The sequence below is a fragment of the Cydia amplana genome, chromosome 18, assembly GCF_948474715.1.
Source record: "Cydia amplana chromosome 18, ilCydAmpl1.1, whole genome shotgun sequence".
Classification (NCBI taxonomy): domain Eukaryota; kingdom Metazoa; phylum Arthropoda; class Insecta; order Lepidoptera; family Tortricidae; genus Cydia; species Cydia amplana.
The window spans coordinates 14,238,461-14,263,384 of record NC_086086.1 but is presented as its reverse complement, the minus strand read 5'-3'; the positions used below and the strand labels follow the sequence as shown (position 1 = coordinate 14,263,384).

General features: G+C 38.6%; 4 protein-coding genes across 5 annotated transcripts; 2 read left to right on the top strand and 2 right to left on the bottom strand.

Moving 5' to 3' along the window:
* The first annotated feature begins 466 nt into the window (after positions 1-466).
* On the top strand, positions 467-5,235 carry LOC134656626 (V-type proton ATPase subunit D-like). The gene is made up of 7 exons (XM_063512182.1): positions 467-602; positions 2,327-2,463; positions 2,932-3,170; positions 4,027-4,108; positions 4,378-4,526; positions 4,626-4,639; positions 5,084-5,235. Exons 1-7 carry the CDS (start codon positions 467-469, stop codon positions 5,233-5,235), a joined length of 909 nt encoding a protein of 302 aa, XP_063368252.1.
* A 726-nt stretch (positions 5,236-5,961) lies between these two features.
* On the bottom strand, positions 5,962-9,242 carry LOC134656307 (uncharacterized). Its single transcript, XM_063511816.1, has 4 exons — positions 8,903-9,242; positions 7,443-7,612; positions 6,656-6,736; positions 5,962-6,063 (listed from the first exon to the last, which is right to left on the bottom strand). Exons 1-4 carry the CDS (start codon positions 9,162-9,164, stop codon positions 5,980-5,982), a joined length of 597 nt encoding a protein of 198 aa, XP_063367886.1. The 5' UTR covers positions 9,165-9,242; the 3' UTR covers positions 5,962-5,979.
* Positions 9,243-9,649: 407 nt separating this feature from the next.
* LOC134656508 (NADH dehydrogenase [ubiquinone] 1 alpha subcomplex subunit 13) lies at positions 9,650-11,891 on the top strand. The gene is made up of 3 exons (XM_063512068.1): positions 9,650-9,774; positions 10,897-11,117; positions 11,752-11,891. Exons 1-3 carry the CDS (start codon positions 9,675-9,677, stop codon positions 11,887-11,889), a joined length of 459 nt encoding a protein of 152 aa, XP_063368138.1. The 5' UTR covers positions 9,650-9,674; the 3' UTR covers positions 11,890-11,891.
* Positions 11,892-16,003: 4,112 nt separating this feature from the next.
* Positions 16,004-24,518, bottom strand: LOC134656330 (very-long-chain (3R)-3-hydroxyacyl-CoA dehydratase). Of its 2 annotated transcripts, none has more exons than XM_063511843.1 (6): positions 24,291-24,518; positions 23,935-24,066; positions 18,348-18,471; positions 17,462-17,667; positions 16,966-17,105; positions 16,004-16,501 (listed from the first exon to the last, which is right to left on the bottom strand). In XM_063511843.1, the coding sequence occupies exons 1-6, from the start codon at positions 24,483-24,485 to the stop codon at positions 16,177-16,179; spliced, it is 1,122 nt and encodes a 373-aa protein (XP_063367913.1). In that variant the 5' UTR covers positions 24,486-24,518; the 3' UTR covers positions 16,004-16,176. The 2 variants fall into 2 exon arrangements, with proteins under 2 accessions (XP_063367913.1, XP_063367914.1); XM_063511844.1 differs by having other exon boundaries at positions 17,462-17,664.
* Positions 24,519-24,924: the final 406 nt, after the last annotated feature.

Sequence of the window (24,924 nt, the reverse complement as noted above, 5' to 3'; positions counted from 1 at the left end):
TATCTTTATTACACGCGCTTGATCTTATTGCTGTCCCGCTCGCACAGTGACATTGACAGCCGGCATCATGGGCGAGACAGCAATATAATTACGCGTGCCGTAGAGATAGGAACAGGTGGGACAAGGACAATGTACTGTATTCACATATCTGAACAAGCACTCTAACGCCTGGACAATAGAGGCTTTTCAGATATTTGTGAGCACCTTGGCCGCTCCGATATATCTAATGGCGACTGTACCTCGTGATAAGCGTCTCTTTTTATTTTGTTAATGTTGATGATTATATTCTCTTTGCTGTAAAATATTACCATAGATTTTACATTCTATATGATTCTATAGACTTGCTAGGTATAGACCATGTATAGACGCTTTACCTATTATTGTCACACTGACATTGTATGAAAAACCAAATCCTGCCAAATCCTCTCCCCCATCATAATACCTAGTGATTATATTATCTTTGATCATGAGCATGAACACAACGGACCGGTACCCGGCCACGGCGTCGCAGTTCATGTTACGTGAGATCAAACGGCAACAGGAGCTGGTCAACCGAGGGTATCAGCTCCTGAAGCGGAAGGCCGAAGCTCTGCGGCTTAAAGGTAGGCTTGGTACAGTCGGCAACCTTACATAAGTAAAATTAGTATGCAGTGTTGCCAGAGCGCTTCCAGCTTATGTACAGTCGTACGTCAAAAAAGGTACGATTTTGATAAAAAAAGGTACGGTTTTTTTATTAGTAAAATTTTCTTACAGAAACAATATTTCTATGTGGGTGGGGGGTATGGTGGGTGGATGAGTATAGTTTTCCTGATTGTTACTGACTGACAAATTGGTTTGACCAACTATAAGTGTAGTGTACACGTCATAGTTAACCAATTTTGTTTGCATTGATATAGGTACATGAAAAATAAAATTTGTCAAGCCATTTCCGTTAGTTGAAAAAGCGGCAAATCTAAAAAAAAAATGGTGCGAAGGGTTATGGTCCAATAGAAAACTTAAATTTCGCGCCATTTTATACTGACTAAGTTGTTTGACCGGCTATAAATGGCTGGCTGAATTTTGACTACCTGAGTTTTGTAATCTGGATAATAATGCCAAATAAAACGAAATACACTCAGATGACTATAGCTGGTCAAGCAAATCTTGTCAGTAAAAAAAGGCGCGCAATTCAAATTTTCTATGAGACGATAACCATTCGCGCCTACATTTTTCAAATTTGCCGCCTTTTTCTACTGACAAGATCTGCTTGACCAAGTATAAGTAACTTTTTACTGGATATGCAAATGTACATAAGTATATAAATTAAAAAGAAATGCATTTGAATAAGATTGGTAAGATAAACAAGTTGGCAGATAAGTAACAATAATTATGTAACTTCCCTTTTTAATAATAAAAGTAGGATTTAGGTACGACAGCCCGAGAACAAATTCTTTATCATTTTTTAACTTCTTTTAGCGTTTTTATTATTCCTCGAGCAACTGCATTAGAAGCAATATGAATAATATTACACATAAATTATTTAATGTAGTTTTATGGATAATTGCCAATAACCTATCAGGGTGCCATGTCATCTTTTTCCATTGTAAGATCTATTCTATTGTACCATGGTTTGCAATAAACGATATTACTATTACTATTAGCAAAGCACAGGTAAGAAAGACACAACTGCCGACTGCAACTAAAGAAACGTGTATTTTCTATAGTATATGGTACTTTTTTATGGTGGCTATTGTTGTCAGATTAGATATTTTGCCCTGAACAAACCATCCTGAACCAATATAACGAAAAAAAAAGTTGATAAACAATTGTACATCAAAAGGTACGGTTTTAGTACGATGTACGCTGCGTACAAAAAAGGTACGCAAGGTAAAAAAATAGTACGTAAAACCGTACTAAAAGGTACGATCTGGCAACACTGTAGTATGGCAACTTGGGTAATTAAGTTGGGGCCTGTCATAGAGAGGCCATAGAAAGGTACTTATATAGATAAAGAAATTTAGATTATTAGGGTAGGACCTCTCCCCATCTTTATGAATTCAAGCCTACTAACTTTTTAGAGTCTCTTTGGGTTCATTTAAACTTTTCAAAAATAATTTGATGATTTTTTTTCCAAAATCGAACCCCCGTTTCTCTATGCTGATGCTGACCACATTTTATCTCTCAAACCAATAGGGCCTACCATGAACACCGAAGTTCGGAAATTGCGCGCATTTTTCTCTGTCACTCTAAAAACGCCTTAATTAGTGCTTGCGTAACTTCAGTGCTTGCGGTAGGCCCTCAGAGGGCCTGATTCGAGGTTTATTAAAAGAACACTCTACTATTATAGGTCGACAGACGGCGTCCGACTTATCAGTGACGCAAGCGGTTCTGGGCCATACTCTTAAAGAGGCCTACATATCGTTGGCAGCGGTGAAGTTCACTAATGGAGAGTCCAATGCATTGGTGCTTGAAAACATTGAGGAGGTACGTAGCTGTTGGACTATAGTTTATCTTTAATAGGGTACTATCTAGATATGACTGGAGAAAATCCGACGTTTCACGGATCAAGAAGTTATAATTGCGTATAAAACCTTGATTTCAGTTGGATGAACGTCCAGTCGTTCATCTCGCTATATACATACTTAGACATTCTAAAGAAATGAGAGGCATGCTTACACAGCGTACTGTCTAAATATTTAGACCAAGACCTACAAGGTCCAGCTGGCAAATTGTTGAACTCTATGTCTAGCATTCCAGCATTTGTGCCCCCAGGCCCACAGCTCCTAGGATAACAGTAGGTACCTATAGCTGACAGTTACGCACCTATACCAAGTCTTTCAATTCATAGTAGGGCTAAATTCGTCCTCAAGTAATTATCAAGATATTGGCTGTTGAGAATCGTTCTGCGTGTTTGGTTTAAATGGTAAAACCATGAATCTTTTTTTTGCCTAGGCACAAATCCGTGTCAAACGCATACCGGAAAACATCTCCGGGGTCTCAACCGTGACCCTCCACGCTATCGAAGAGCTGGGGGCCAGCGACGCCCTCCGCTACGCAGGCCTGGGGGCCGGCGGGCACCGCACCGGCGAGGCCAAGAGGGCCTTTCGCGCGGCCGTTCATATTCTGATCAAGTTCGCGTCGCTGCGCAACACTTGTATTCTGTTGGATAATGCGATTAGATCGACGCTGAGGTATTAACTAAAGTAATCGTGTTTTATAATAGGTAGCCAGTAGCCTAGGTAGGTAGTAGTACCTGCTCAACCTTATTTTACCGTCGATTTTAGTTTACTAAAGCTTTACTATACGTGACTAACGAAGATTTCAACGGTCTAAAGGCTTCGGCACACATGCGCGTTTTCCGGGCGGGGTGTGAGCGGGGCGTGAGCGTTTTGTATGTAAAAGCGGCGCGCCCCGCTCACGCCGCGCCCGGAAAACGCGCTTGTGTGACGAAGCCTTAATGTTGCCATAACTTTGGTCGGAATTGGAATTCAATAGGTACAATTTGGTGGCAAACCAGGTGGTTTTCAGTAGGTCAGTAGGTACTATACGGTCGAAAACTAATATGCTCACATCGATCACATTAGCCGCGGATTACGCGGATACCTCGTTTCCAATTCCGACTGTGTAGTGGGCGCTTTACCAGTTAAGCGTACTTAATTAAACCTGGTAACACCGTGACTTATCGAAAATCCCCCACGCTAGCCGGTAAGTGTTGCCAGATTTATTTAACTTTAGGAAACCATTCCTTTATTTCAAATGGCATTTACAGTTTGGCCAGGGACTGTCTCATTTCAAACAGAGAGAACCATACTGTCTTTGTCTTACCGCTTGTACTTAGCCAGCAATTATCTAAATCACATGTTATTTATTTGATTTATGCGACTGTGGACTTAAAGGAAAAATGACGGTTTATAAAAATGTTCACTCGAATAATTTCCTTCCTGTATAATTTTGACTAGATATATGTTTGTCGAAGTATAAAAATGTAATTTATTTGTTGTAACGTCTGTAGAATACGTCAAAAATGATACAAATATGTTTTTACAGAAAAGTTAACGGCATAGAGAAGGTCATTATGCCTAAGCTATCGAACACAATGAAATACATTCAAGTGGAACTAGCGGAGCGGGTAAGACATTATTCTAAATAAAATCATTCTTGTTTCACGTGGTCGTGAATTCAACTCGAGTTGCTAGAGTTCATTTCTTTCGCTCATTTAGATACAGAACTGGAGAGAGCTGCATTAGAAAAACCTGAATCCTGAATATCCTTAGTTATTTTATTACATTTGCTTTGCTTGCTTGCTCAGCGCTAGAGTTGGGCCGGGTGCTGTTTGCCACTGCAATGTAAGTTACGAACTAAGTTCTACTAGTTCTTTATCGTATTTTATTTAATCAGGAAAGAGAGGAGATGCACAGGCTGAAGATGGTGAAGGCAAAGAAGATTCGAGCCAAGGCTCTGGCAGCAATGCGTCTCGAAGATTCCCAAAATGGAGACAGCGGTGCAGGCGGTGAAAGCGGTGAAATTGGTAGGCCGATTTATTATTAGCAGGTAATAGAGACGGAATAATAGTCTACTTAGTAGTAAGTAGCTATATAAGTATAGTTGTTAGTTAGGCAACTTAATTTAAGGAGTTGAATCGTTAGCTACTATAGAGTCTGTGCGGAAAGAGACTCGAGAGACTCTACCTACCTCTACCTACCTAGTCTCAAAACGTAAAAAATCTCTGCACGACTCTTATTAAAACTCGTTTGAACCATTGACATAGATATCATGGGACTGGCTTTACGGGCAATAATAATGATTAAGTATGCCCGTATCGGCATGACAGGAGCCAGTACAGCGGTGTGAAACCGCTACAACGCGATTGGTTGATGAGTTCGCATCACGTGCGCGATTGGTTGACGAGTTCGCATTACGCGCGCTATTGGTCGCAACTAGTTGCGTTAGAGTCTAACCCAACTAGTTGCGACCAATAGTGAGAGCGAGAAGCAGATATCTCTTTCTCGCTCTCACTTATGGGTGCGACGCACCAAGGTCGCGGTGCGGTGCGATAGTGTGTTACGACTATTATTTTGGCTTTTTCAACAACCTCTATTTCTAGATCTCCGTTCTGCAGCCCGTATCCGCTCTCTCGAATGTCTCACGAGCATAATCTGCGCCTGCAGGTCGCTGCCCTCCACAGACTCCGTCGAAAACTGCTCCAAGCCCGTCTGCCAGCCCGCGGAATGGGACGATGAGGATCTCGTCTTTTAACCTTTGAACGCCATACGTCAGCATTAAAAGCCGTAACAGACTACCGCACCGCACGGCGACCTTGGTGTAGTCAAAGTATCTCTTTATCGCTCTAACGTATAGCTGCGTCCTTAACGCACGTACGGTGACCACCGTACACACTATCGAATTATCAAAACATGCGCCGCACCAAAGTCGCGGTGCGGTGCGGTAGTCTGTTATGGCTGCCTTCACTCCCGCGCCAAGAAGGCGCCAAGAGCAAGGATGCAAGCCTGCCAATATAAATCTCACTTAAAAGCAAATACCGTGACGTAACTGTTAAGGCCCCAGTACACAATGGGCCATCGCCGGCAACTCCAAGGGACGCAGCCATGTGGTAGAATGAGATAGCAATATCACTTGCTCCCTCTAACGCATAAATGCGTCCCTTGGAGTGACCGGCGATGGCCCATTGTGTACTGGGGCCATGTACTCATGGCCTCTCATTTGAATTGAGGCCCCTCTCGGGCCAGGGGCCCCGTAATTTGCCCACTTTTTTCGCTTTTAGCGGAGTGAGTCTTATACGCATTTAGAGGCTGCTTATGTTATTTGTAATTTATTTTTTATTCATAATTAAGTGGGTAATTACAATTTAGTTTCCTTTATTCCTTATTTTTTTTAAAGAAATATAATATAATTTTATTTCAGCTAGTTTTATTATATGTAAATGTAATCAATAGAATTTTGGACATCATTCAAATTATAAAAAGCTTCCTAACTGAGAATCTACAATACCCAACCATCGTCCAATCTCTCTTCCATGGGCTTGGTAAAATACTGGCATCTTCGGAACTTTTCCAGAATTTCACCCTATAAAAAACGAAGAATAATTATTAACACGTTCACTGTCCGTGCCCCGTATATGGGTCAACGTAAGCCTCTATTACAAAGCCGTAAGGTTAACAATCCAGATTGGGACAGTGAAGGAAGGTGCCGTTTTACTGTTTCTCTAGGTCCTAAGAAAGTTATATGCACCCATATTTTAACACTTTACTGTACATGGAGTGAAAGCCACACGCCATTCCGAAGCGTGCAGTGGAATCGAGCTGGGCCCATAACCTGCTTGTTTAGGGCCTAAAGGGAGATGGCAAATGACCTCATGAAGACATTGTCTGGCTTTTATACCAAGATAGACCATTTATCGAATTGAAAGCCTGAAGGGACTGTGATAAAATTGGTGCAGTGCAGGAACAAAAGATTGCACCGGAATTGACTGCTAAAAACTGGGATGTGTATCTAATTTAACAGACTACCGCACCGCGACCTTGGTGCGGTGCGGCTGCTCAGGTATCGATATCGTGTGTAAGGTAGTCCCCTTACGACGCAGCTATAAGTTCCAAGGTCACGGTGCGGTGCGGTAGTCTGATACGGCTGTAAAGACCATCACCATATAGGTACTTACCGGCCCGGTCTTCTGGGTAGTCTCACTGTAAAAAGTAACAGCACTAGACCCGGTTCCATATAAGGGATACTTTAGGTGCATCTGTGAACAAAATTTCATTTCATTTATTTATTTCAGCATATATATACTGGGTCAACCAAATCTTGTCAGTAAATAGGAACAAAAAACTACACTCATCCTTTTCTTTTGGGTGCTAGTACTAGTGTTAGACAAAGATAGTATGATTCTCTCTGTCTATGTTTGAAATCAAACAGACCTTTGACACACTATACTTGGTCAACCAGATCTTGACAGTAGAAAAAGGCGGCAAATTTGAAAAATGTAGGCGCGAAGGGATATCCTCCCATAGAAAATTTGAATTTCGCGCCTTTTTTTACTGACAAGATTTGGTTGACCAGCTATATAAGCATTACAGTCCAAAAAAAAACTTTTACAAAGCCCCCTCCACACACGTGCGCGAATCGTGGCGCGAAGCCGCGAACACGAGTGTGGCGTCGATTTCGTAGGTATACTTGGTCAACCAGATCTTGACAGTAGAAAAAGGCGGCAAATTTGAAAAATGTAGGCGCGAAGGGATATCGTCCCATAGAAAATTTGAATTTCGCGCCTTTTTTTACTGTCAAGATTTGGTTGACCAGCTATAAGTAGAAAATAGTTTACTGCATTTTACTTTGTCCAGGGACGCGTTTTGGGAGGGAAAACTGGGAAAAGTATTATCAAAATTGGCCATATGGTGGGTGTCCCAATGTCTGGAATGAAACAGATAAATATTGTTTAAATATCTTACGTTTTTGTCCAGAGGGATTTCTAAGTTGCGAGGCTCGAAATCATCCTTCACATAGTTGGCATCGTATTCGGTGCAGTACTCGGTGACAGGAGTAGTCATTTTCAATTCGTCTACCACTTCCTCTAACATTTGCTCCCAGAAAAAGTCTTTTAACATTTGCTTCCGAATACCTGAGAAGCGACGAGAAAATGTATGACTAGATTAAAAGAAACAAAATAAAGGTATATTTAAACAATGTAAAATACGTAATAGACTACCGCACCGCACCGCGACCTTGGTGCAGTGCGGCGCACCTATCGATAGTGTGTTAAGCTTTGGATTCCTCCGAAAACGGTGGCGTCATATGACGGCCGTCATATAGCGGCCGCAAAAGACGGCCGTCTTTACGGTGGCGACATGTGGAAAGTACCACGGCGTCATAACACACCGTCATCCACCAAGGTCAAAGCGGCAAATTTGAAAAATGTAGGCGCGATGGGATAACGTCCCATAGAAAATTTGAATTTCGCGCCTTTTCCTACTGACAAGATTTGCTTGATCATCTATACTTTACTTGGAGGATGAAATATCATCAGAAGAGGAAAATAATCGTAGTACGGAATCATTTATTCAAATCTCGTGTCATTTATTCAAAATGGCGTCACCGCTATCTAATAAAACGTTCACGAAACTATCGACACCGTCATGACGGCCGTCATCTTACGTTACGTTGACAATCAACGTAACGTAACGCCGTCTAGGAAACCGCGCCATCTTGTTTACATAGGCAACGTTCTAGTGACGTCAGTCAACGCTATATAGCGGCCGTAATATGACGGCACCGTTTTCGGAGGAATCCAAAGCTTAAGGTGGCCGCCGTAAGACGAGAAAGAGATATTTTGACCGCACTGCGACCTTGGTGTGGTGCGGTAGTGTGGTAGAGCTTTAAGTTGAGTTTGCACAGCATCATAGAGAAAAAAATACATAGAGTGCTCACTCCATACATCAGTTTTAGTACCAAAAAGACTATTAGCATCGAGTAGCGGAACTATCAGTACTGCTACTTGACAATAGATGTAGCACCGGCCGGAAAGTCTTATGCTGTTGAGATAAGACTTTCCGGTCGGTGCTACATCTATTGTCAAGTAGCAGTACTGATAGTTCCGCTACTCGATGCTAGATGTAGACACTGAAATTAATAGTCTGAACTGATGTATGGAGTGAGCACTCTTGTCTTATTATATTTCTCTATGACAGCATGCAAGGTATTGTGATATGAAGGCTTCACATATAAACTCTCCAGTATGGAAGGTACATGTACTCTCCGTATCGGACATAGGATATTTTCATCCCAATAATCATCTCTGAGGAGATGAAATCGCGGGACCATTTTAGGTACTATGGAAGTGGGACACACTAATTCTACGCAGATGAAATCGCAAGTAAAAGTTAGTTTTAAATGTTTTTTACTATTTGCTTACCTACAGTACGTGGAGGTTTTTTTGGAACTTTATATTGGTTTCTCATTTCGCTGCCTTTAGCAGGCGCTTCCCTGCCATCCTGCAGAATCCATGGACGACTGTAACTCTTTCCTTTTCCATAAGCAGATGGTTCTGGGGGAACTTTCGGGTGTAACTTGATACGTTCAAGGGGTCTTATTTTTAATGATGTGTCCTCGACATCAGGCTCTGGGATATCAGCTTGAGCTTCGGTGTCAATGCTGCTTGGTTCTACAGCATCCATGGTTTACAAAAAATACTAACTAACAAAGAGTGCCGAAATCGCAGAAATAAATAAGTTGCGTTGCTATGGAAACATTGATTGATAATGATATAGTTTGTTAAAGGACTGTCTCACTTAAAACATAGACAGAGAATCATACTATCTTTGTCTTACACTAGTACTAGTACCCAAAAGAAAAGGATGAGTATAGTATTCCTGGTTCTTACTGATTGACAAATTGGTTTGACCAATATGCTCACCTCTCCAAACATTACCGATAATCGCATGGGATTGACATACATTATACATTGCGGTAATTGTTCGATTAATTGAATTAGTTGCTCCTACTTAGCCAGCAATTATCTAAAATCGCTTGCGATTTGTTGCAACATCTGTAGAAGCCTTTAGCCAAAGCAATTTCAAAACGCAAAGCTTCGTGTCTCTCTGTTACTGTCAAGTTGATGTTTGACTTTTGTGACTTTTGTTTTGTCGTTTACTTGTGTCAAAAACAGTCAGTCAAACGAACGCAAAATGTCCTGCAGTGCAGTGGCCAGGAAACAGGATCTGCCTCCTCCAGGGGGCTATAAGCCCATCCCGTTCAAGAGGATCCCGGCTAAGCAATTCTTCAGCGGTCAGTTCTCGTCATCTTTCATTGTTTTGGTCAATAAAACGTATTATGTAACTTAGTAGAGGTTAGGGCAGTTTGTTATTTATATTTATCGGATAAATAAGGATAGTTTAAGTAATATCAGCAATATATAATCAAATCACATTAGTAATGTGATTTACATTAGTTTTAAACTACTGTAATATTAAAAACATTAAAAATTACTTATTGTAAAAATAGAAAAGTTAGGAGCATCTACAATTCTACGGTAGGCCTGCCAGTCACTAACTTATTATTGTGAATATCTAACTTATTATTCTAACTTTGTCCTACTTTTAAATAATTATTCTCATTAAAAACACTGTTGACTTTCAAAAACTGGCGACTTTCTGTAAATACAAAGCCACGAAAATAATATATGGAACACTCTAAATCAATATCTTGTTCCTTTTTATTTCTTGTTCTATCAGATATACCTTGAAAAAGTTGTATAGCATGTTTTGTATTGTACATTTAACCAACCTACCGTACCATACCGTAATGTATAACTGCATTAATGATTGTTAGAATCATCTGCCTTTGATTTTGCCAAGGTCTTGATTGTTCTTATAGTAGATGTAGATTTACGTTTGAAAGTACAGAGCCTTGGTACTACTTTTTTCCTGCCCATATTAGCAAGATCCTGTTGTATATTCTTTACTTGTTATTGGCCCCAATTGCGCTTCATTCTGTGCCACTTTGTGGCTAGTTATAGGTATATAGAATTTTTAGAGGTCCATGTTTATATTTTTCGCCTTATTACAAAGGAGTAAGGTGCAAAAGTATAAACATATCTATGTTGTTGACTGTCCAACAATGAAAAATGTGTAAATGATGCACAATACACACAATGATTACTTAAAGGCTTGGTAGATTTTATAGATATCAAAAATATCATGTTATACACATCAACATTGTCATTAACACATTTAGTGCCGAAAACCCGACTATCGGGTATTTGATGATTTCATTCCCAGGCCAGATGACCCGATAGTCGGGATTGTGGTACTACAGTTTTATATGACGGAATTGTTGTGGCCTGGTGCGGATGTTTTGTTTGGCTGGGTGGCGGCGAAAAAAAATATAATTGCTGTAATAACACTTCAGGATATGCTATGTTTGCTGGCTACATCGGCATGACCACCGGCGCCTGTTACCTGTACTACCTGAACTATAAACAGGTGAAGAAGCATGAGATCGAGATGCGCTCAGCCAAGATGGCTGTCTACCCCATGTTGCTTGCCGAGCGGGACCGCGAGTACTTGAAACAGCTGCGGAGGAACAGGGACGCTGAGGCCGAACTGATGAAGGATGTGCCTGGATGGGAGGTTAGTGACCTAGTTTAAGCTCTTCTAATAAATAAATAAATAAAACTACTCCAGATTTCATGTAATCTTTGATCTAAATATTTCAACAAACTATCTTTTTGACACATTCATTGCCACAACAAGACATCCGCGCCAGGCCACAAAAATTTCGTCATTTAAAGATGTAGTACCACGGGTCGTCCGGCCTGGGAACGAAATCATAAAATACCCGATAGTCGGGTTTTCGGCACTGAATGTGTTAAGTTGACACTTTTTTAAGAACATTGTTAATCGTTTCAGGTGTCAACCAGTGTAGCCAGTTATGTTGTTTTTGTAAACATCCCTTCAATTACAATTAAAATACGATTGGACCCTCGGTCATCAGTAAATCAGGAAGATATAAATCACATTAATGTGATTTTTAACTTGACTGTCATGTCCATAATGTAGTGTGGTGAACACGGGATTGTTACGCAATTTAGGGTCCTATCTAAATTGGTTTTGCCATACTTCTGCTATGCAATGTCCAATTTAGCTAGAACCCTAAATGGCGTAACAATCACGGAGGGTGACTGTATATGCCAACATCACCAGAATTTATTTTGAACATTTTTGACATGTACATAATTTTCATAACATACCTACCTTTTTCCAGGTCGGCACCTACTACGGCGAGAAGGTATACAAGCTTCTGCCCCCGGACACGCTCGTGGAGCCGATCTTCCATGAGTACTACGCCCACACTGATCCCATCGCGTGGTACCAGCGCGCCTACATCAAGCTAGTCAGCTAAATGGACCAGGCCCCGTAGACAATATGCCAATCGCTAACGCTACGTAGCGAACGAAACGCAACTGTCACTGTCACCAATATGGAAGATTGATAGACAGACACAAAGCGATTCGATGGCGAAGCGGTAGCGATTGGCACCTTGGCTAGGCCGCCTGTTCTGTGTGGGACTATGGACTGAAAATATGTTGTGAGCTTTTAAGATCTGTTTTTTATATCCCAGACACTAAAATGAGGTGTAAAGTCTCATTCTATGGAACTTGCTAACTATGTAAACAAACCACCATATTGAAATTGTCTCTGGATGTCAATTTATTAGTGACTTTTGTTTACATAGTTAGCAAGTTCTATAGAATCAATAGAATGACACTTTATTCCCATTTGTCCCTGTCGGACATAGATGGGAATAGGTTCATATGAATAATTCCCATCTGTCCTCGCCTCGTGTATGGCGGCAGTCACTTGGAGCGAGGACAAATGGAAATGCATCTAAAATTACAGTTTTTTTTATACTTGGTGACAAACAAGCATATGGCCTGATGATAAGCGATCACCGTGCCTATAAACGCCTGCAAATTCAGGGGTGATACATGCGCGTTGTCACCCTTTTTTGAAGTCCTGACTATCTCTAAATGCCGATTGATTGGTCTATAGTCATCACAGTCGATGTAGGCTCTAGACTACCTTCTCAAAATACCTCTTTAGCCACTGCAACTATCATCTGCAAAGATGCTATGGCCAATGATGAAAATGATGACTGTCTCTCAAGAAAACCTTGGCATGGAGCTCATTCCATTGCCGGAGCGTCCGCGGGATAAAATTCCCAATCTGTCATGTCAAAAGTATACCATTTGTACAAAACATAATCAAACTATGGGCACAGGGCGGACACGCCATACATCAAAAATGATTTGCGTTTATATGTGTGCGCGGCACGTCTGTACACGCGTTATTGTGTATGTGTGCGTAAGTCGCTCTACTGAGAACATGCCAGAAGTCCGTCAGATTCATGTCGCGGGGCGAGGTAATGCGAGTCGGGGCGGGGCGGTGCGTGGCCGTTCTGTATGATAATATTATTACTTATTCTGTGCACTGGGTTTAGTATTTGGGATATTAAAAACAGAGCTTAATAACATAACTTTTCTAAAGATATGTAATTTAATCATGGTCCATGTTATATCTGCGAGTGTCGGAGTTAGTTCAAATGGATGAGGATGTAGATTGACTGCCACTGATTTCCGTTTTTAAAACTATTTTATTTTAGCTGTTAATTTACAAATAAATCAATATAAGCAGTCTTTTGAAGTTTTTTTTGTGTATTGTAGTTAGATTTAGATTTATAATGTTTCTTTTCTGAATCTGAAAGTTATGGAAATTGGTGAAACAAAGATTCATAGGTAACATCTATCTTAAGTCCCCGAGTAGGTACGTACAGTCAGCAGCAGAAGTTGCTAAGCGGGCGAGGTGTTCAAAATGATCTTGACGCGAATTTATTGTTAAAATAATAAGAGCATGTCAAGGTAATTTAGAACACCTCGCCCGCTTAGCAACTTCTGCTGCTGACTGTATTAACAAGTTACAAGTTCAAAATGTTCAAATTCAATTTAGGTTTTGACCTCTTATTTATAGAAATAAGTAAAAGAAAGTTTAACAGCGCAAAGATGTACCTACGGGGATAAAATGAATTTTTAGTATCCACAATTTTCGGAAGCAGAAGGGATTTTTGATTTGGGTCATCCCTCTGTTTATCGCAAAAATACTCTTAGCGCCACTAACCATGGGTTAACCCGTTAAAATTGGAGTTACCATGGTTACCAGGGTACAATTTGACACTGGGAACCTAAGACCCCGCGTACAATTTTTTGTACAATATTCCACAACATACTTTGAACTTTCATTGAGTAACTAAGGGTTCCAAATTCAAAAACAAAACAAATGCTTCTGGATCTCAGGATGTTAACGGTTTAACCGCTTAACCCCGGGTTAGTGGGATGGTGCAAGTGGGCCTTAGGCATTTTACAAGTTAAAACATAAGAGGTTTTTCAAAAAAATCTTTATTTTATTTACTGGTATAAAGTAAATAAAAAACGGTTGACGTAACAAATAATCACTTTACCTAGACTTCTCTGTAACAAATCTAAAATTTAAATCACAATTTAATATCAGTAAACACAATATGTCATTTTGTCATTATAAATGCGGCACCTTCACCAAAATCATAATTATAACTCTCGAAACCCAAGCTTAACTTTTTTATACAATACTATGCTATTTATCTTTAAATCGTGCTTAACATATAGTTTTATACATTGGATTTTGTACCTTGCTGTCTGTTTTCTACTGACGGAAATGGCTTGACGGACTATATTTTAAAGTTTAAACTTTAGATAAATTATCAGTACGCCGAAGCAAAGTTTTGTTAGTTATGATGCAAAATATAGTGGTTAAGCGTGGTTTCTAATCGAGTTTATCTTATCTTATCACATACAACACAAGTCTTATTCAGTAAAGGTAGGACTAGCTAGAACTAGTCTAGGATACCTAAGGTAAACCTAGATACTAAAAATAAATGAACCATATTCCCATACTACACACTGATTCTACTTGACTAACCATTGTACCTATATACCTACCCACTACACTACATTTATTATTCTAATACTTAATAATAAAAAACCGGCCAAGTGCGAGTCGGACTCGCGTACGGAGGGTTCCGCACCATCAACAAAAAATAGAGCAAAACAAGCAAAAAAACGGCCACCCATCCAAGTACTGACCCCGCCCGACGTTGCTTAACTTCGGTCAAAAATCACGTTTGTTGTATGGGAGCCCCACTTAAATCTTTATTTTATTCTGTTTTTAGTATTTGTTGTTATAGCGGCAACAGAAATACATCATCTGTGAAAATTTCAACTGTCTAGCTATCACGGTTCGTGAGATACAGCCTGGTGACAGACGGACGGACGGACGTCTTAGTAATAGGGTCCCGTTTTTACCCTTTGGGTACGGAACCCTAAAAAAACAATATTCATTGAACCTGAAATTGAACACAGTAACCATCTATTAACAAAATGTTTGGTATCATAATAAGAAGTGTTCAACGATAGAATCATATTTATCTATGTTGTAGATAACATATGTAATATGTTGTCATTTTATTATAGATATAATAAAATAGTTGTACCTACTATTCTGCTACTAACTAAATATTGCGTTTTGGGTAAGTGAAATTCTTCCCAGGATCATTTTATAGACCTCAAAATAAACAATTCTAACGTGTATGTATTTTTATAAATACGACCATTAGTAATACAAAGTACAAATTTCCTATTTAACGCCGATTTTCACATACCACACAAGTACAAAGATTTTGTGTCAAGATTTAAGATGAAATTTTTGTATTTAAATTAAAAATTGATTTTAATACCAATTGATCGATCAATTTTGTATCGAATCAGTCGATTGTATTTCGAACGACGCAACCGAAATATACTGGGTCAACCAAATCTTGTCAGTAAATAGGAACAAAAAAAACTATACTCATCCTTTTCTTTTGGGTGCTAGTACTAGTGCTAGACAAAGATAGTATGATTCTCTCTGTCTATGTTTGAAATCAAACAGACCTTTGACACACTATAGTAATTTTATTTTCAAGGATTATGAAATGGACCTTATTTTAATACACGAAGGATCCGGAACAGTCAGTTAAATGTCAACTTTCTCTTATTCTTGTTTACGTTAGGGGGTATTACTGCAATGTTCTGCCGCCTGAGTGCAGCACTAGCGCCTATCGTAAAATATAGAGTAACTTATACATACTGTGCCTTAAAATGTTTTTGACAAGTTTTCAAAGATAATACAATATGACATTGATGCATCAAGGCGGTTTGTTTACAAAGGGCCTACCGGGAAACGCGAAAATCTAAATTTAGTTATCTGCCTCTTAATCGCTCGAATATGCGAGAGTGATAGAGAGGTTAGAAAACGAAATTTTGATTTTCTTGTTTCGCGGTAGACCCTCAGATTGTGGTAGTGGCGCCCCCTACGCAGAGTTTCGCGTAATATTCCCTATTGGCCCGGTTTGTCTGACCAATCTGACATTTTAATATCTCGGATACTAATTTTACTTACTTAAATTGCATTTATCATCAACACCCAAAATTTGACAAACATCACGATAAAATGCCGCCGTTATTTTAGTAAAGACAAAGTCCATACCTGTAATATGTGCTATCCAAAGTACAGTGCACAATTTCACCAAATCTGACGCGGCCTTACCTAAGGCGTTATACTATTTAGTCTTCTTAATAACTACTTTAGGTTTCAGCTTGACGGTTCTTAGCTTATGCATATGGCTCATAACGAAGTATAAGCCAGGACACATGAGCAGTAACAAATATACTCTTAAGGCAGTTGGCATATGGAAAGCAAAGTTCCAAGCGTTGGGTAAAGATATGGTGAATTTTTGAGTTTCCTCGAAGTAAGGTATGTTTCTGATGAGCACAATGGCTTCGCAAACGACCCCTATGGGGTAGAGAGGGATCCACATGGTGTATCGGAGCCAGGTGAGGATGTATATCTCTTTTTTGTAGAGTTGGGTGATGTAGTATGGATACCTGGAAGATTGATGAAAATGATTAAAAATGACGCGCTGAAGAGACGTGTTAAAACGGAAAAAAATAATTGATAAGTGAAATTAAAATTATATTAAAACGGGTCGTGAAGATTGCTCACGTTTCGCTCCATAATGAGGAGCTTCAACTGGAACACACATTGGCAGACCAAAGCAGATTTGCTTGAGGGTCGGTGTGGAGCGAAACATCTTCGCAATCTTCGACTTAAACTACGTAAGTGATCCGTTTTAATATATTTAATATATCCGTGTATATCACGGAAGTTTTGTTATTAAGTTTAAGTTTTTAAAGTCTTTATAAAGTGGCGTTTTAGCTTTGTCGTGCTGCTAAGAAATTAAACAAACGAGCCTAACACAGCTCCTTGTAGGATCCCGCATATAATGTAAGGTTTTGCTTATCAAACGCCTCTAACAGTTCCCTGAAACCCTGGTGTTGTGTAAGCTTACCTGACAACCTCTATAAGACTCCATACTATGAACAGGTAGAAAACGACGGGTTTCGTCTGCATGCGAGGCTCTGCTTCGATCATGGCGAACAGGACCATGGCGCGGCCACTCACTTGGAGGAAGGGGACTAAAACGCCTCCCTGGAATCAACGTTGTTGCTTTTAAATTAAGTTAAAAAAAAACGATATAAGTACGTTATAAGTAAAATTGACCGCAGTCCTTTTCAGATACTTTTAACGAACCTAATTTGCCTTGACTGCAGAATTCTTACAGATACTTACCTCCAGTCTTCATCACCAGGGAAAGAATGAGAGTAACACCGAGATTAGGCTAATAGGTCTTAAATCAAAATTGCAATCAACAGTGTCGGTCGACAATATACGATAAGACGACGTATTGGAACAGGAAGAGTAGCGGACCTAATACACCTCCTTGTGGCATCCCGCTTGTAATGTGAGTATTTACTAGTCAAAAGCCTATGACAATTCCACAGTACCTTAGTATATCCGAACATGGGATGCATGACTTCTAGGTACTGCATGAGTTGTAGGAACTTCATGGCGGGCCCCACATGCTCGTAAGTGTCGGCGATTGAGAGTCCCTCTAGCTTCATGTAGCGGACCGTCATGACCGCTAGTACGTAGGAGAAGCCCACGAATTGGAACAGGTTGTAGAGGATGAGGTAAACTTTCTTGTAGTCTTCTGAAATATAATATTACTATTAACAAACATGGGACATTCGGTTCTCGTATGTTTCTTTTCTCTTAATGAATGTGTTAATCATACAGGGTTCTGACTCTTGGAGACCCTATACATCTCTAAGGATAATTTGATAAACTATGTTATCTTTTAGTTCTGACACTTAGAGACATTTACACCTCTAAATAAGTTTAGATTTTTTTCCATGTATCTGTTTTGTTTTTATTTTAATATTATTATTATATTTTTTTTTATGTAATTCGACATTAAGAGACCTTATACATTTCTAAGTAATTGTATTACGTTAGTTTGATTTGGTAGTTGCAGTTGTATTTTATAATTGTATGTTGTAATGTTGATGTATTATTATTATTTTTTTGCTTGTATGTAAATTCAATGTTGACGTGTAAAAGTGCCCTTGTGGCCTATTTGCTAAATAAATGTTGAAGTTTGAACTTAATGTCGTGTAAATAAGCTTGAAAATACAACAAACACTATTGTTATTGACGTTCTAGAATTTAGAAGTTGAAACTACATATGTGCTAGTCGCGGAAAGTTTACAAAAAGCTGAAAAAATCCCGGAAAATTCAGGAAAATTTTACAGGGAAGAAAGGTAACTTATGTTACTATACGAAATTTCGCAAATTGGAAACCGTAGATGTCAGTCGAAAAATAGTGCTTACCTTTCCTATAGCCAAATTCCTCTTTTTGCAGCTTATCATACATCCCGGGGTAGTCCTTCATGACGTCCCGGGTCTCTTCCTCACTGTCCAATCCATCCTCTGTGGTCCAAAGGTCGAAGTTTATCTGCAATTAAGTGTTTGTCAAAATACAAGTATGTTTCGATTCCTTTCGTGGGTTGATATCGATACCGTAATTTATCCGCGTTTGAAGTTAAGCGACTCATATTGCTTTGTCACCGGTTTTACAGAATGCTAAAGGGTATAGCCGGGTAAGCATGGCCAAACTGCCCTTAGTGAAAAAAACAATTTCCTTTTACTGGATTATTAACCTATGTATATGTAGTGCTTTCACCAAATATTAAGCCTCAAATGCTTCAGATTTAAAAAAAAATGCAAAAAAAGAAAAATCATTTTTATTTTATTACAGCCAAAGTACTAATCCGATTTCTTTGTAATTTGGGTATGTTGTATATACAATTAAGGTCGCTTTCTGAAAAAAATAATACTGAATTATCTCTTAAAATAATAGTAAAAAATTTAGATGAAAATTTTCAGAAAAATAAAAAAAATACATGCGAGATAGCGACAGTTATCAAATTTACATATTTCATGTAGAATTTAATAATGTTTAACATATATTTTTTTCAAAAATTAAAATCGGGATTAACAGTGTTAAAAACTCGAATTTGTAACATCCCATAATACCTTCTCTTCATACAAAATAACTTGTACGTTATACTAGAAAGTTATATTCCCAACGCAATTTGAATTTAGAACGCGACTTATTTCGCTGAGCGCGGACCTTAAACTCCGTGGCTGTATACGGCTAGGGCGAACGGCATTCAGAGATTTAAAAAGCGGCCAAGTGCGAGTCGGACTCGCCCATGAAGGGTTCCGTATTTAGGCGATTTATGACGTATAAAAAAAAAACTACTTACTAGATCTCGTTCAAACCAATTTTCGGTGGAAGTTTACATGGTAATGTACATCATATATTTTTTTTAGTTTTATCATTCTCTTATTTTAGAAGTTACAGGGGGGGGGGACACACATTTTACCACTTTGGAAGTGTCTCTCGCGCAAACTATTCAGTTTAGAAAAAAATGATATTAGAAACCTCAATATCATTTTTGAAGACCTATCTATAGATACTCCACACGTATGGGTTTGATGAAAAAAAAAATTTTTGAGTTTCAGTTCGAAGTATGGGGAACCCCAAAAATTTATTGTTTTTTTTTCTATTTTTGTGTGAAAATCTTAATGCGGTTCACAGAATACATCTACTTACCAAGTTTCAACAGTATAGTTCTTATAGTTTCGGAGAAAAGTGGCTGTGACATACGGATGGACAGACAGACGGACAGACAGACAGACATGACGAATCTATAAGGGTTCCGTTTTTCGCCATTTGGCTACGGAACCCTAAAAAAAGCGCGGGAACAGGAAAATAGGCACGAATTTTATACAGAGCGTTAACGATTGAAAAATGTCTGTTCCTTTGATGAATAAAATACGTCACATTCTAAATTCAAATTCGTAAAGACTGCGTTCACAATATACTTCATTCGTTTGACTACTTAGCTTAGCTTTGCTTTGTATGAAGAGAGAGTATTATGGGATGTTACAAATTCGAGTTTTTCACACTGTTAATCCCGATTTTAATTTTTGAAAAAAATATATGTTAAACATTATTAAATTCTACATAAAATAAGTAAATTTGGTAACTGTCGCTATTTCGCACGTATTTTTTTTATTTTTCTGAAAATTTTCATCTCAATTTTTTACTATTATTTTAAGAGATAATTCAATATTATTTTTTTCAGAAAGCGACCTTAATTGTATATACAACATACCCAAATTACAAAGAAATCGGATTAGTACTTTGGCTGTAATAAAATAAAAATGATTTTTCTTTTTTTGCATTTTTTTTTTTAAATCTGAAGCATTTGAGGCTTAATATTTGGTGAAAGCACTACATATACATAGGTTAATAATCCAGTAAAAGGAAATTGTTTTTTACGCTAAGGGCAGTTTGGCCATGCTTACCCGGCTATACCCTTTAAGCTTAATTGAATTCTAACAAGTGACATTTTTAAGGGCAGTTTATATAAATAGATTCTTTACATATATAGATTAAGAGGTAACAAAAGCCTTTAGGTATGTAATTGATTCACTCTAGGTATATCTAGACAGTCGCTTGCAAAATCTATATTTTGATTTGGATGATATTTTTAAATAATGAATGACATCCTACGGTCAAAAAGTTGTGTCAATGACTGTTCCATGCGACTCCAGTGTGTAAAAAATGTTTTGAATATTCGTAATAAGTTAGTAATTAAGTATTTCTAGATTTGTGTGAAATTAACATAAAGTAATGTCGTTGTTCGATAACAATGGATGTAATCGTTGCAAGTAAAATTTCGACAACAAACGTTAGGTCAGTAGGGGAATATATTTAAATGTAAATACTCGTAATGTAAGCCGATGTAATAAATAAATATAATGGGAAAATCTTACACGATTCGAACGTGATTCGAACTAGTCAGAGACATAACGTCCAATGTCCATCCAGCGATCGTAATATATGAAATTCCTAGGCATATCGTGAAACGTGAAAATCATTGTCTCATTCCCTGAGTCGACGGAACCCCGCAATGCGGGGCTTCTATTTCTGGACAGTTTGCCCTTCGGCAATCTGAAGCAATCTGACGAACCTATCCTACCTATCTATCGGTTTTATGTGACTACCGTCAAAACATTACACAGAAACTTTTCGATCGTTATTGTTACCCACCACGAATAATTTTGTTGGATTGGATGTCACATCCCAAAATTTAACTTCTTGTAAACCAAAATAAAAAACAAACTTTAACTGACCAAAATATAAACAACCTTCTCATTTTTAAATTCAGTTTAAGTAGGTGGTGCAATCACGCTCCGTGATTGCTACACCATTTAGTTCTAGTTAATTCTGTTAATTGGACATTCCATAGCGTAAGTATGAAACAACCAATTTAGCTAGGACTCTAAACTCTAAATAGCGTAACAATCCTGTGTGGTGACTGACGACTGTAATATGAAAAAAGGTCGTTAGCGGCATATTAAACGACAATTTCCAAGTAAGTTCAATAATGATGTTACCAGGATTCGAACCCAGGCCTCCTACGTCGAAGCACAGTATAATAAAGAGTACTAGCGTACAGTATGGACACTCTCTGCCTCCCGTTGAAAGTGCCGCCCACCCGCTCTCGGTTACCTCACAGTTACCCTACAATGGCTTATGTCACTCACACGAGCATGGTACGCGTTCACCTACACGAGCTTACGCTGTGTGCGTAGGAACGCGTTTGTTTCATACATTTGATCGCCAGTGACCGAGGTGTGGTCGAAGGCTAGGTCACTACCGACTAGGCTAGGAGGCCGCCCCGTCATAGAAATAGCAATTAGAAACTTACATAATGTAAAGGTAAACTGTAAGACATGTTGCCTAAAATATCACTGCACAAATCAATGAAAACTTTATATTTACTTATCGTCTTTTATTAGTCATAAAAGACCTTGTGGTTAAAATTTATTAAATCTTGAAAAGCACGTGTAGCACCTTTTGCATAAAATATAAGTCTGATTTCGTATTACAATATTTCAGTATTGAGTTTACATTTACAGTAATTAATAAATGATGTACTTAGTGCGAGAAGATTTGTGCCACGAGGGTTCTGTCATGGTCATGTATAGTATGAATTATCTGAAATGTTTTTTTGCCTCAAACCATAAGCTGTTAAACAAAAGGCATTGTTTCTTTTGTGCACCGCGGTGGCTACCAGCTACCGTAATTTCTCATTAGTGTTAATTCTCAAGCCCGTTAGGCAATTCTTGTAACCGTTTTCAAGGTTTTCAGGGGTGAGGATTCTTGAGGAAAATTATGTCCATTATCGCATCCAAGATGGTGGGAGTGCATTTTTGTCCGTTTTCATGGTAGTCGATTATGATGTTTACAAACAGGAGTATACTGTGGCCCTAGTGAAAAAGGGTACAAGTCTCATGCAGCTTGGGTGTAAAAGGGCATAAGTGTTACGTGGAACTTACGCCCTTTTACAACTGCGCTGCCCGAGACTTGTACCTTAAGGCCTATCCAGACGGGAACAATTTTTTGCCAATCTGATTCAATTGTCTGATCAAATCCTTGCGCGAGTCCGACTCGCACTTGGCCGGTTTTTTCACTAGGGTCACAATATACTTCGAATAAGATGTTTAAAATCGTAATGACAAATGTTACAACATTGTAATTTCAAAATCAGTAAGCAAGAACCCTAAGTGAATATTACACTTAAAACTGGAATTATGCATACAAAACAAATACAAATAATATATTATTTGCTCAAGGTGAATCATAACTGCGAAGCAATGGCCGGGGTGTCAGTAAAGTTTTTCAAAGCGGCATGCAAGTGCTAATTTGTTATGCATTTTTAAGGACCTTTAAAATTCTACTAATATAAAGGGGCCCACTGATTATCAGTCCGCCGGACCACATCAGCCTGTCAGTTAGAACAAAAAATATAATATGGGCCTTGTTGCCTGATTTAAATTTCTAAATAAATAAATAAAAAAGTTGACAGTTCCGAACAACTGACAGGCTGATATCTAAGCTTTTAATGTGGGAACTAGGCGACAATATATTCACTATAAAATTATGACATATAGGTAGGTAAATAACCAGTGATCGGAATTGGTAGTGCCATTTCACGGGACTTCGGTGCGTAAGCTTAGTATGGATATACCTTTTTACCCCGGGTTTTCATATTACCTACTTCAATAGGGATGATGACAAATGTTGAATTTTGTAACAAAATCTAGTAAAATAGATAGCAAATGAGCAAAATAAAATACGGAAATGTTACAAAAATACAGGACCTGAAAGTTTCAAAATTTAAGTTTTTTCTTCCAAAAACGATAAAAGTTTATTTGGTAGACTAAAATGACATTTCATAGTATGAACATCATGTGTCATTTCATACTATGAAATGTCATTTTAGTCTACCGAATAAAAAAATAGACTTTATATACATAAACGCAATATTTCACGGACAAAAACGCAATTTTCTTGTTTTGTCCGTACTTCAAGATGGGATCTCAATGACCTTGACGTCACGTTCACTTATCCTTTTGTGAGGGGCGTTTCGCGAGTGAAGTGCGACTGTCGGACTTTGACTATAATTTCTGACTTTTGTGTTGCTTTAATGCAATGGGTACCACTACCATATAGACGTTTGATCCTAAAAACAAACCCGATCGATTGATACCATAAATGAAAATTAGTCATGTAGCCTATTAAAGACATGCCAAGAAATATTTTCGTGAAAAAATAAGAGTCTTGGAATCCCGAGTCTTATCCATGTTAAGTACAATGTTTGAGGTCATTGACCCCAAATGGCACTACCTATTCCGATCATTGTAAATAACACTTGCACAGTCTGAATGAACCAATGAAATTTGTCTCAATTTACTATACAATTTACAAGGTTCAAATTACTAACTGGCAAATTTTGAAAAGTAGGCCTTGCTAGTTAAACTTTTAAAACTGTGTTACCTTCACCCAAGCCGGCTTTTGTGGTTGTGCTGTCAGACGGGGCCACCATGATGGTTTCTCCTTCACCAGAATCACTTCCACGCGGTTGTCGAATATGCGCACCGTCGTTGGGTACTCGCTGTCAGATTCAATCTAGAAAAAAACATTAGGTTTGAGATTATTTTTAAAGTAACTTTTTAAATTTTTTTTCTCAATTTAGTGAAAGCTTCAGACAGTGCTTAGCACACAGAAAACCGCCTGGGTCTGCGGCGTAGCAAAGATCAAGACAAGTGCGTTAAACTGTGTTTATAAAAATACCGGCACGAAACATCGCTACCGCTGAGTAGTGTCATAGACAGTACTAACTTGGTACTAACCGATTTTATGGGAGAGAACAAGTCTAAACTAAACTCGTAAAGTGTTTTGCCATGAGCACCTATGCCGTCGGCGGAGAACTTAATCTTGCTTTCCAAAACATTCACATCGGGTTTTACAACATTTTTCAAGTCGATCTTTAAGGAAACCTCTTTCTCTGTTTGCGCCCAATAGACGAACGGGCTGGGTATCACCATTTTGTGACTCTAATTGACCACTTAGCACATAATACTTTAGAAGGTAGAACGAGAAAATTATGGAATATTTTTTTAATGACGATTTCTGTAATTAATTTCCAAATTCGAACCAAAATCCGTCGTGAAACTCGTCAAGGGAAAGGGAAGGCGTCAAATGACACTTCGATTCGATTATCTACTGTCACTGTCAATATTTTTGACATTTAACTTTCGTTCGGAAATTCCCTTTCCACCATGCAAAGCGGTGCGAGCGTTGGGTGCGAGATTATGCGAAATCTTGTTTTTATTTAAAGCCTCCTCCACACTCGTGCGCGAATCGCTTCGCTATTTTTGCTGATTTCGCTGTTTGCGGAAATCGCGCTCGAGGTTTCGCGCCGCGATTTACGCACACAGTCTGGAGGAGGCTTAATTCAAATTCAATAATATTTATTTCGTGTGG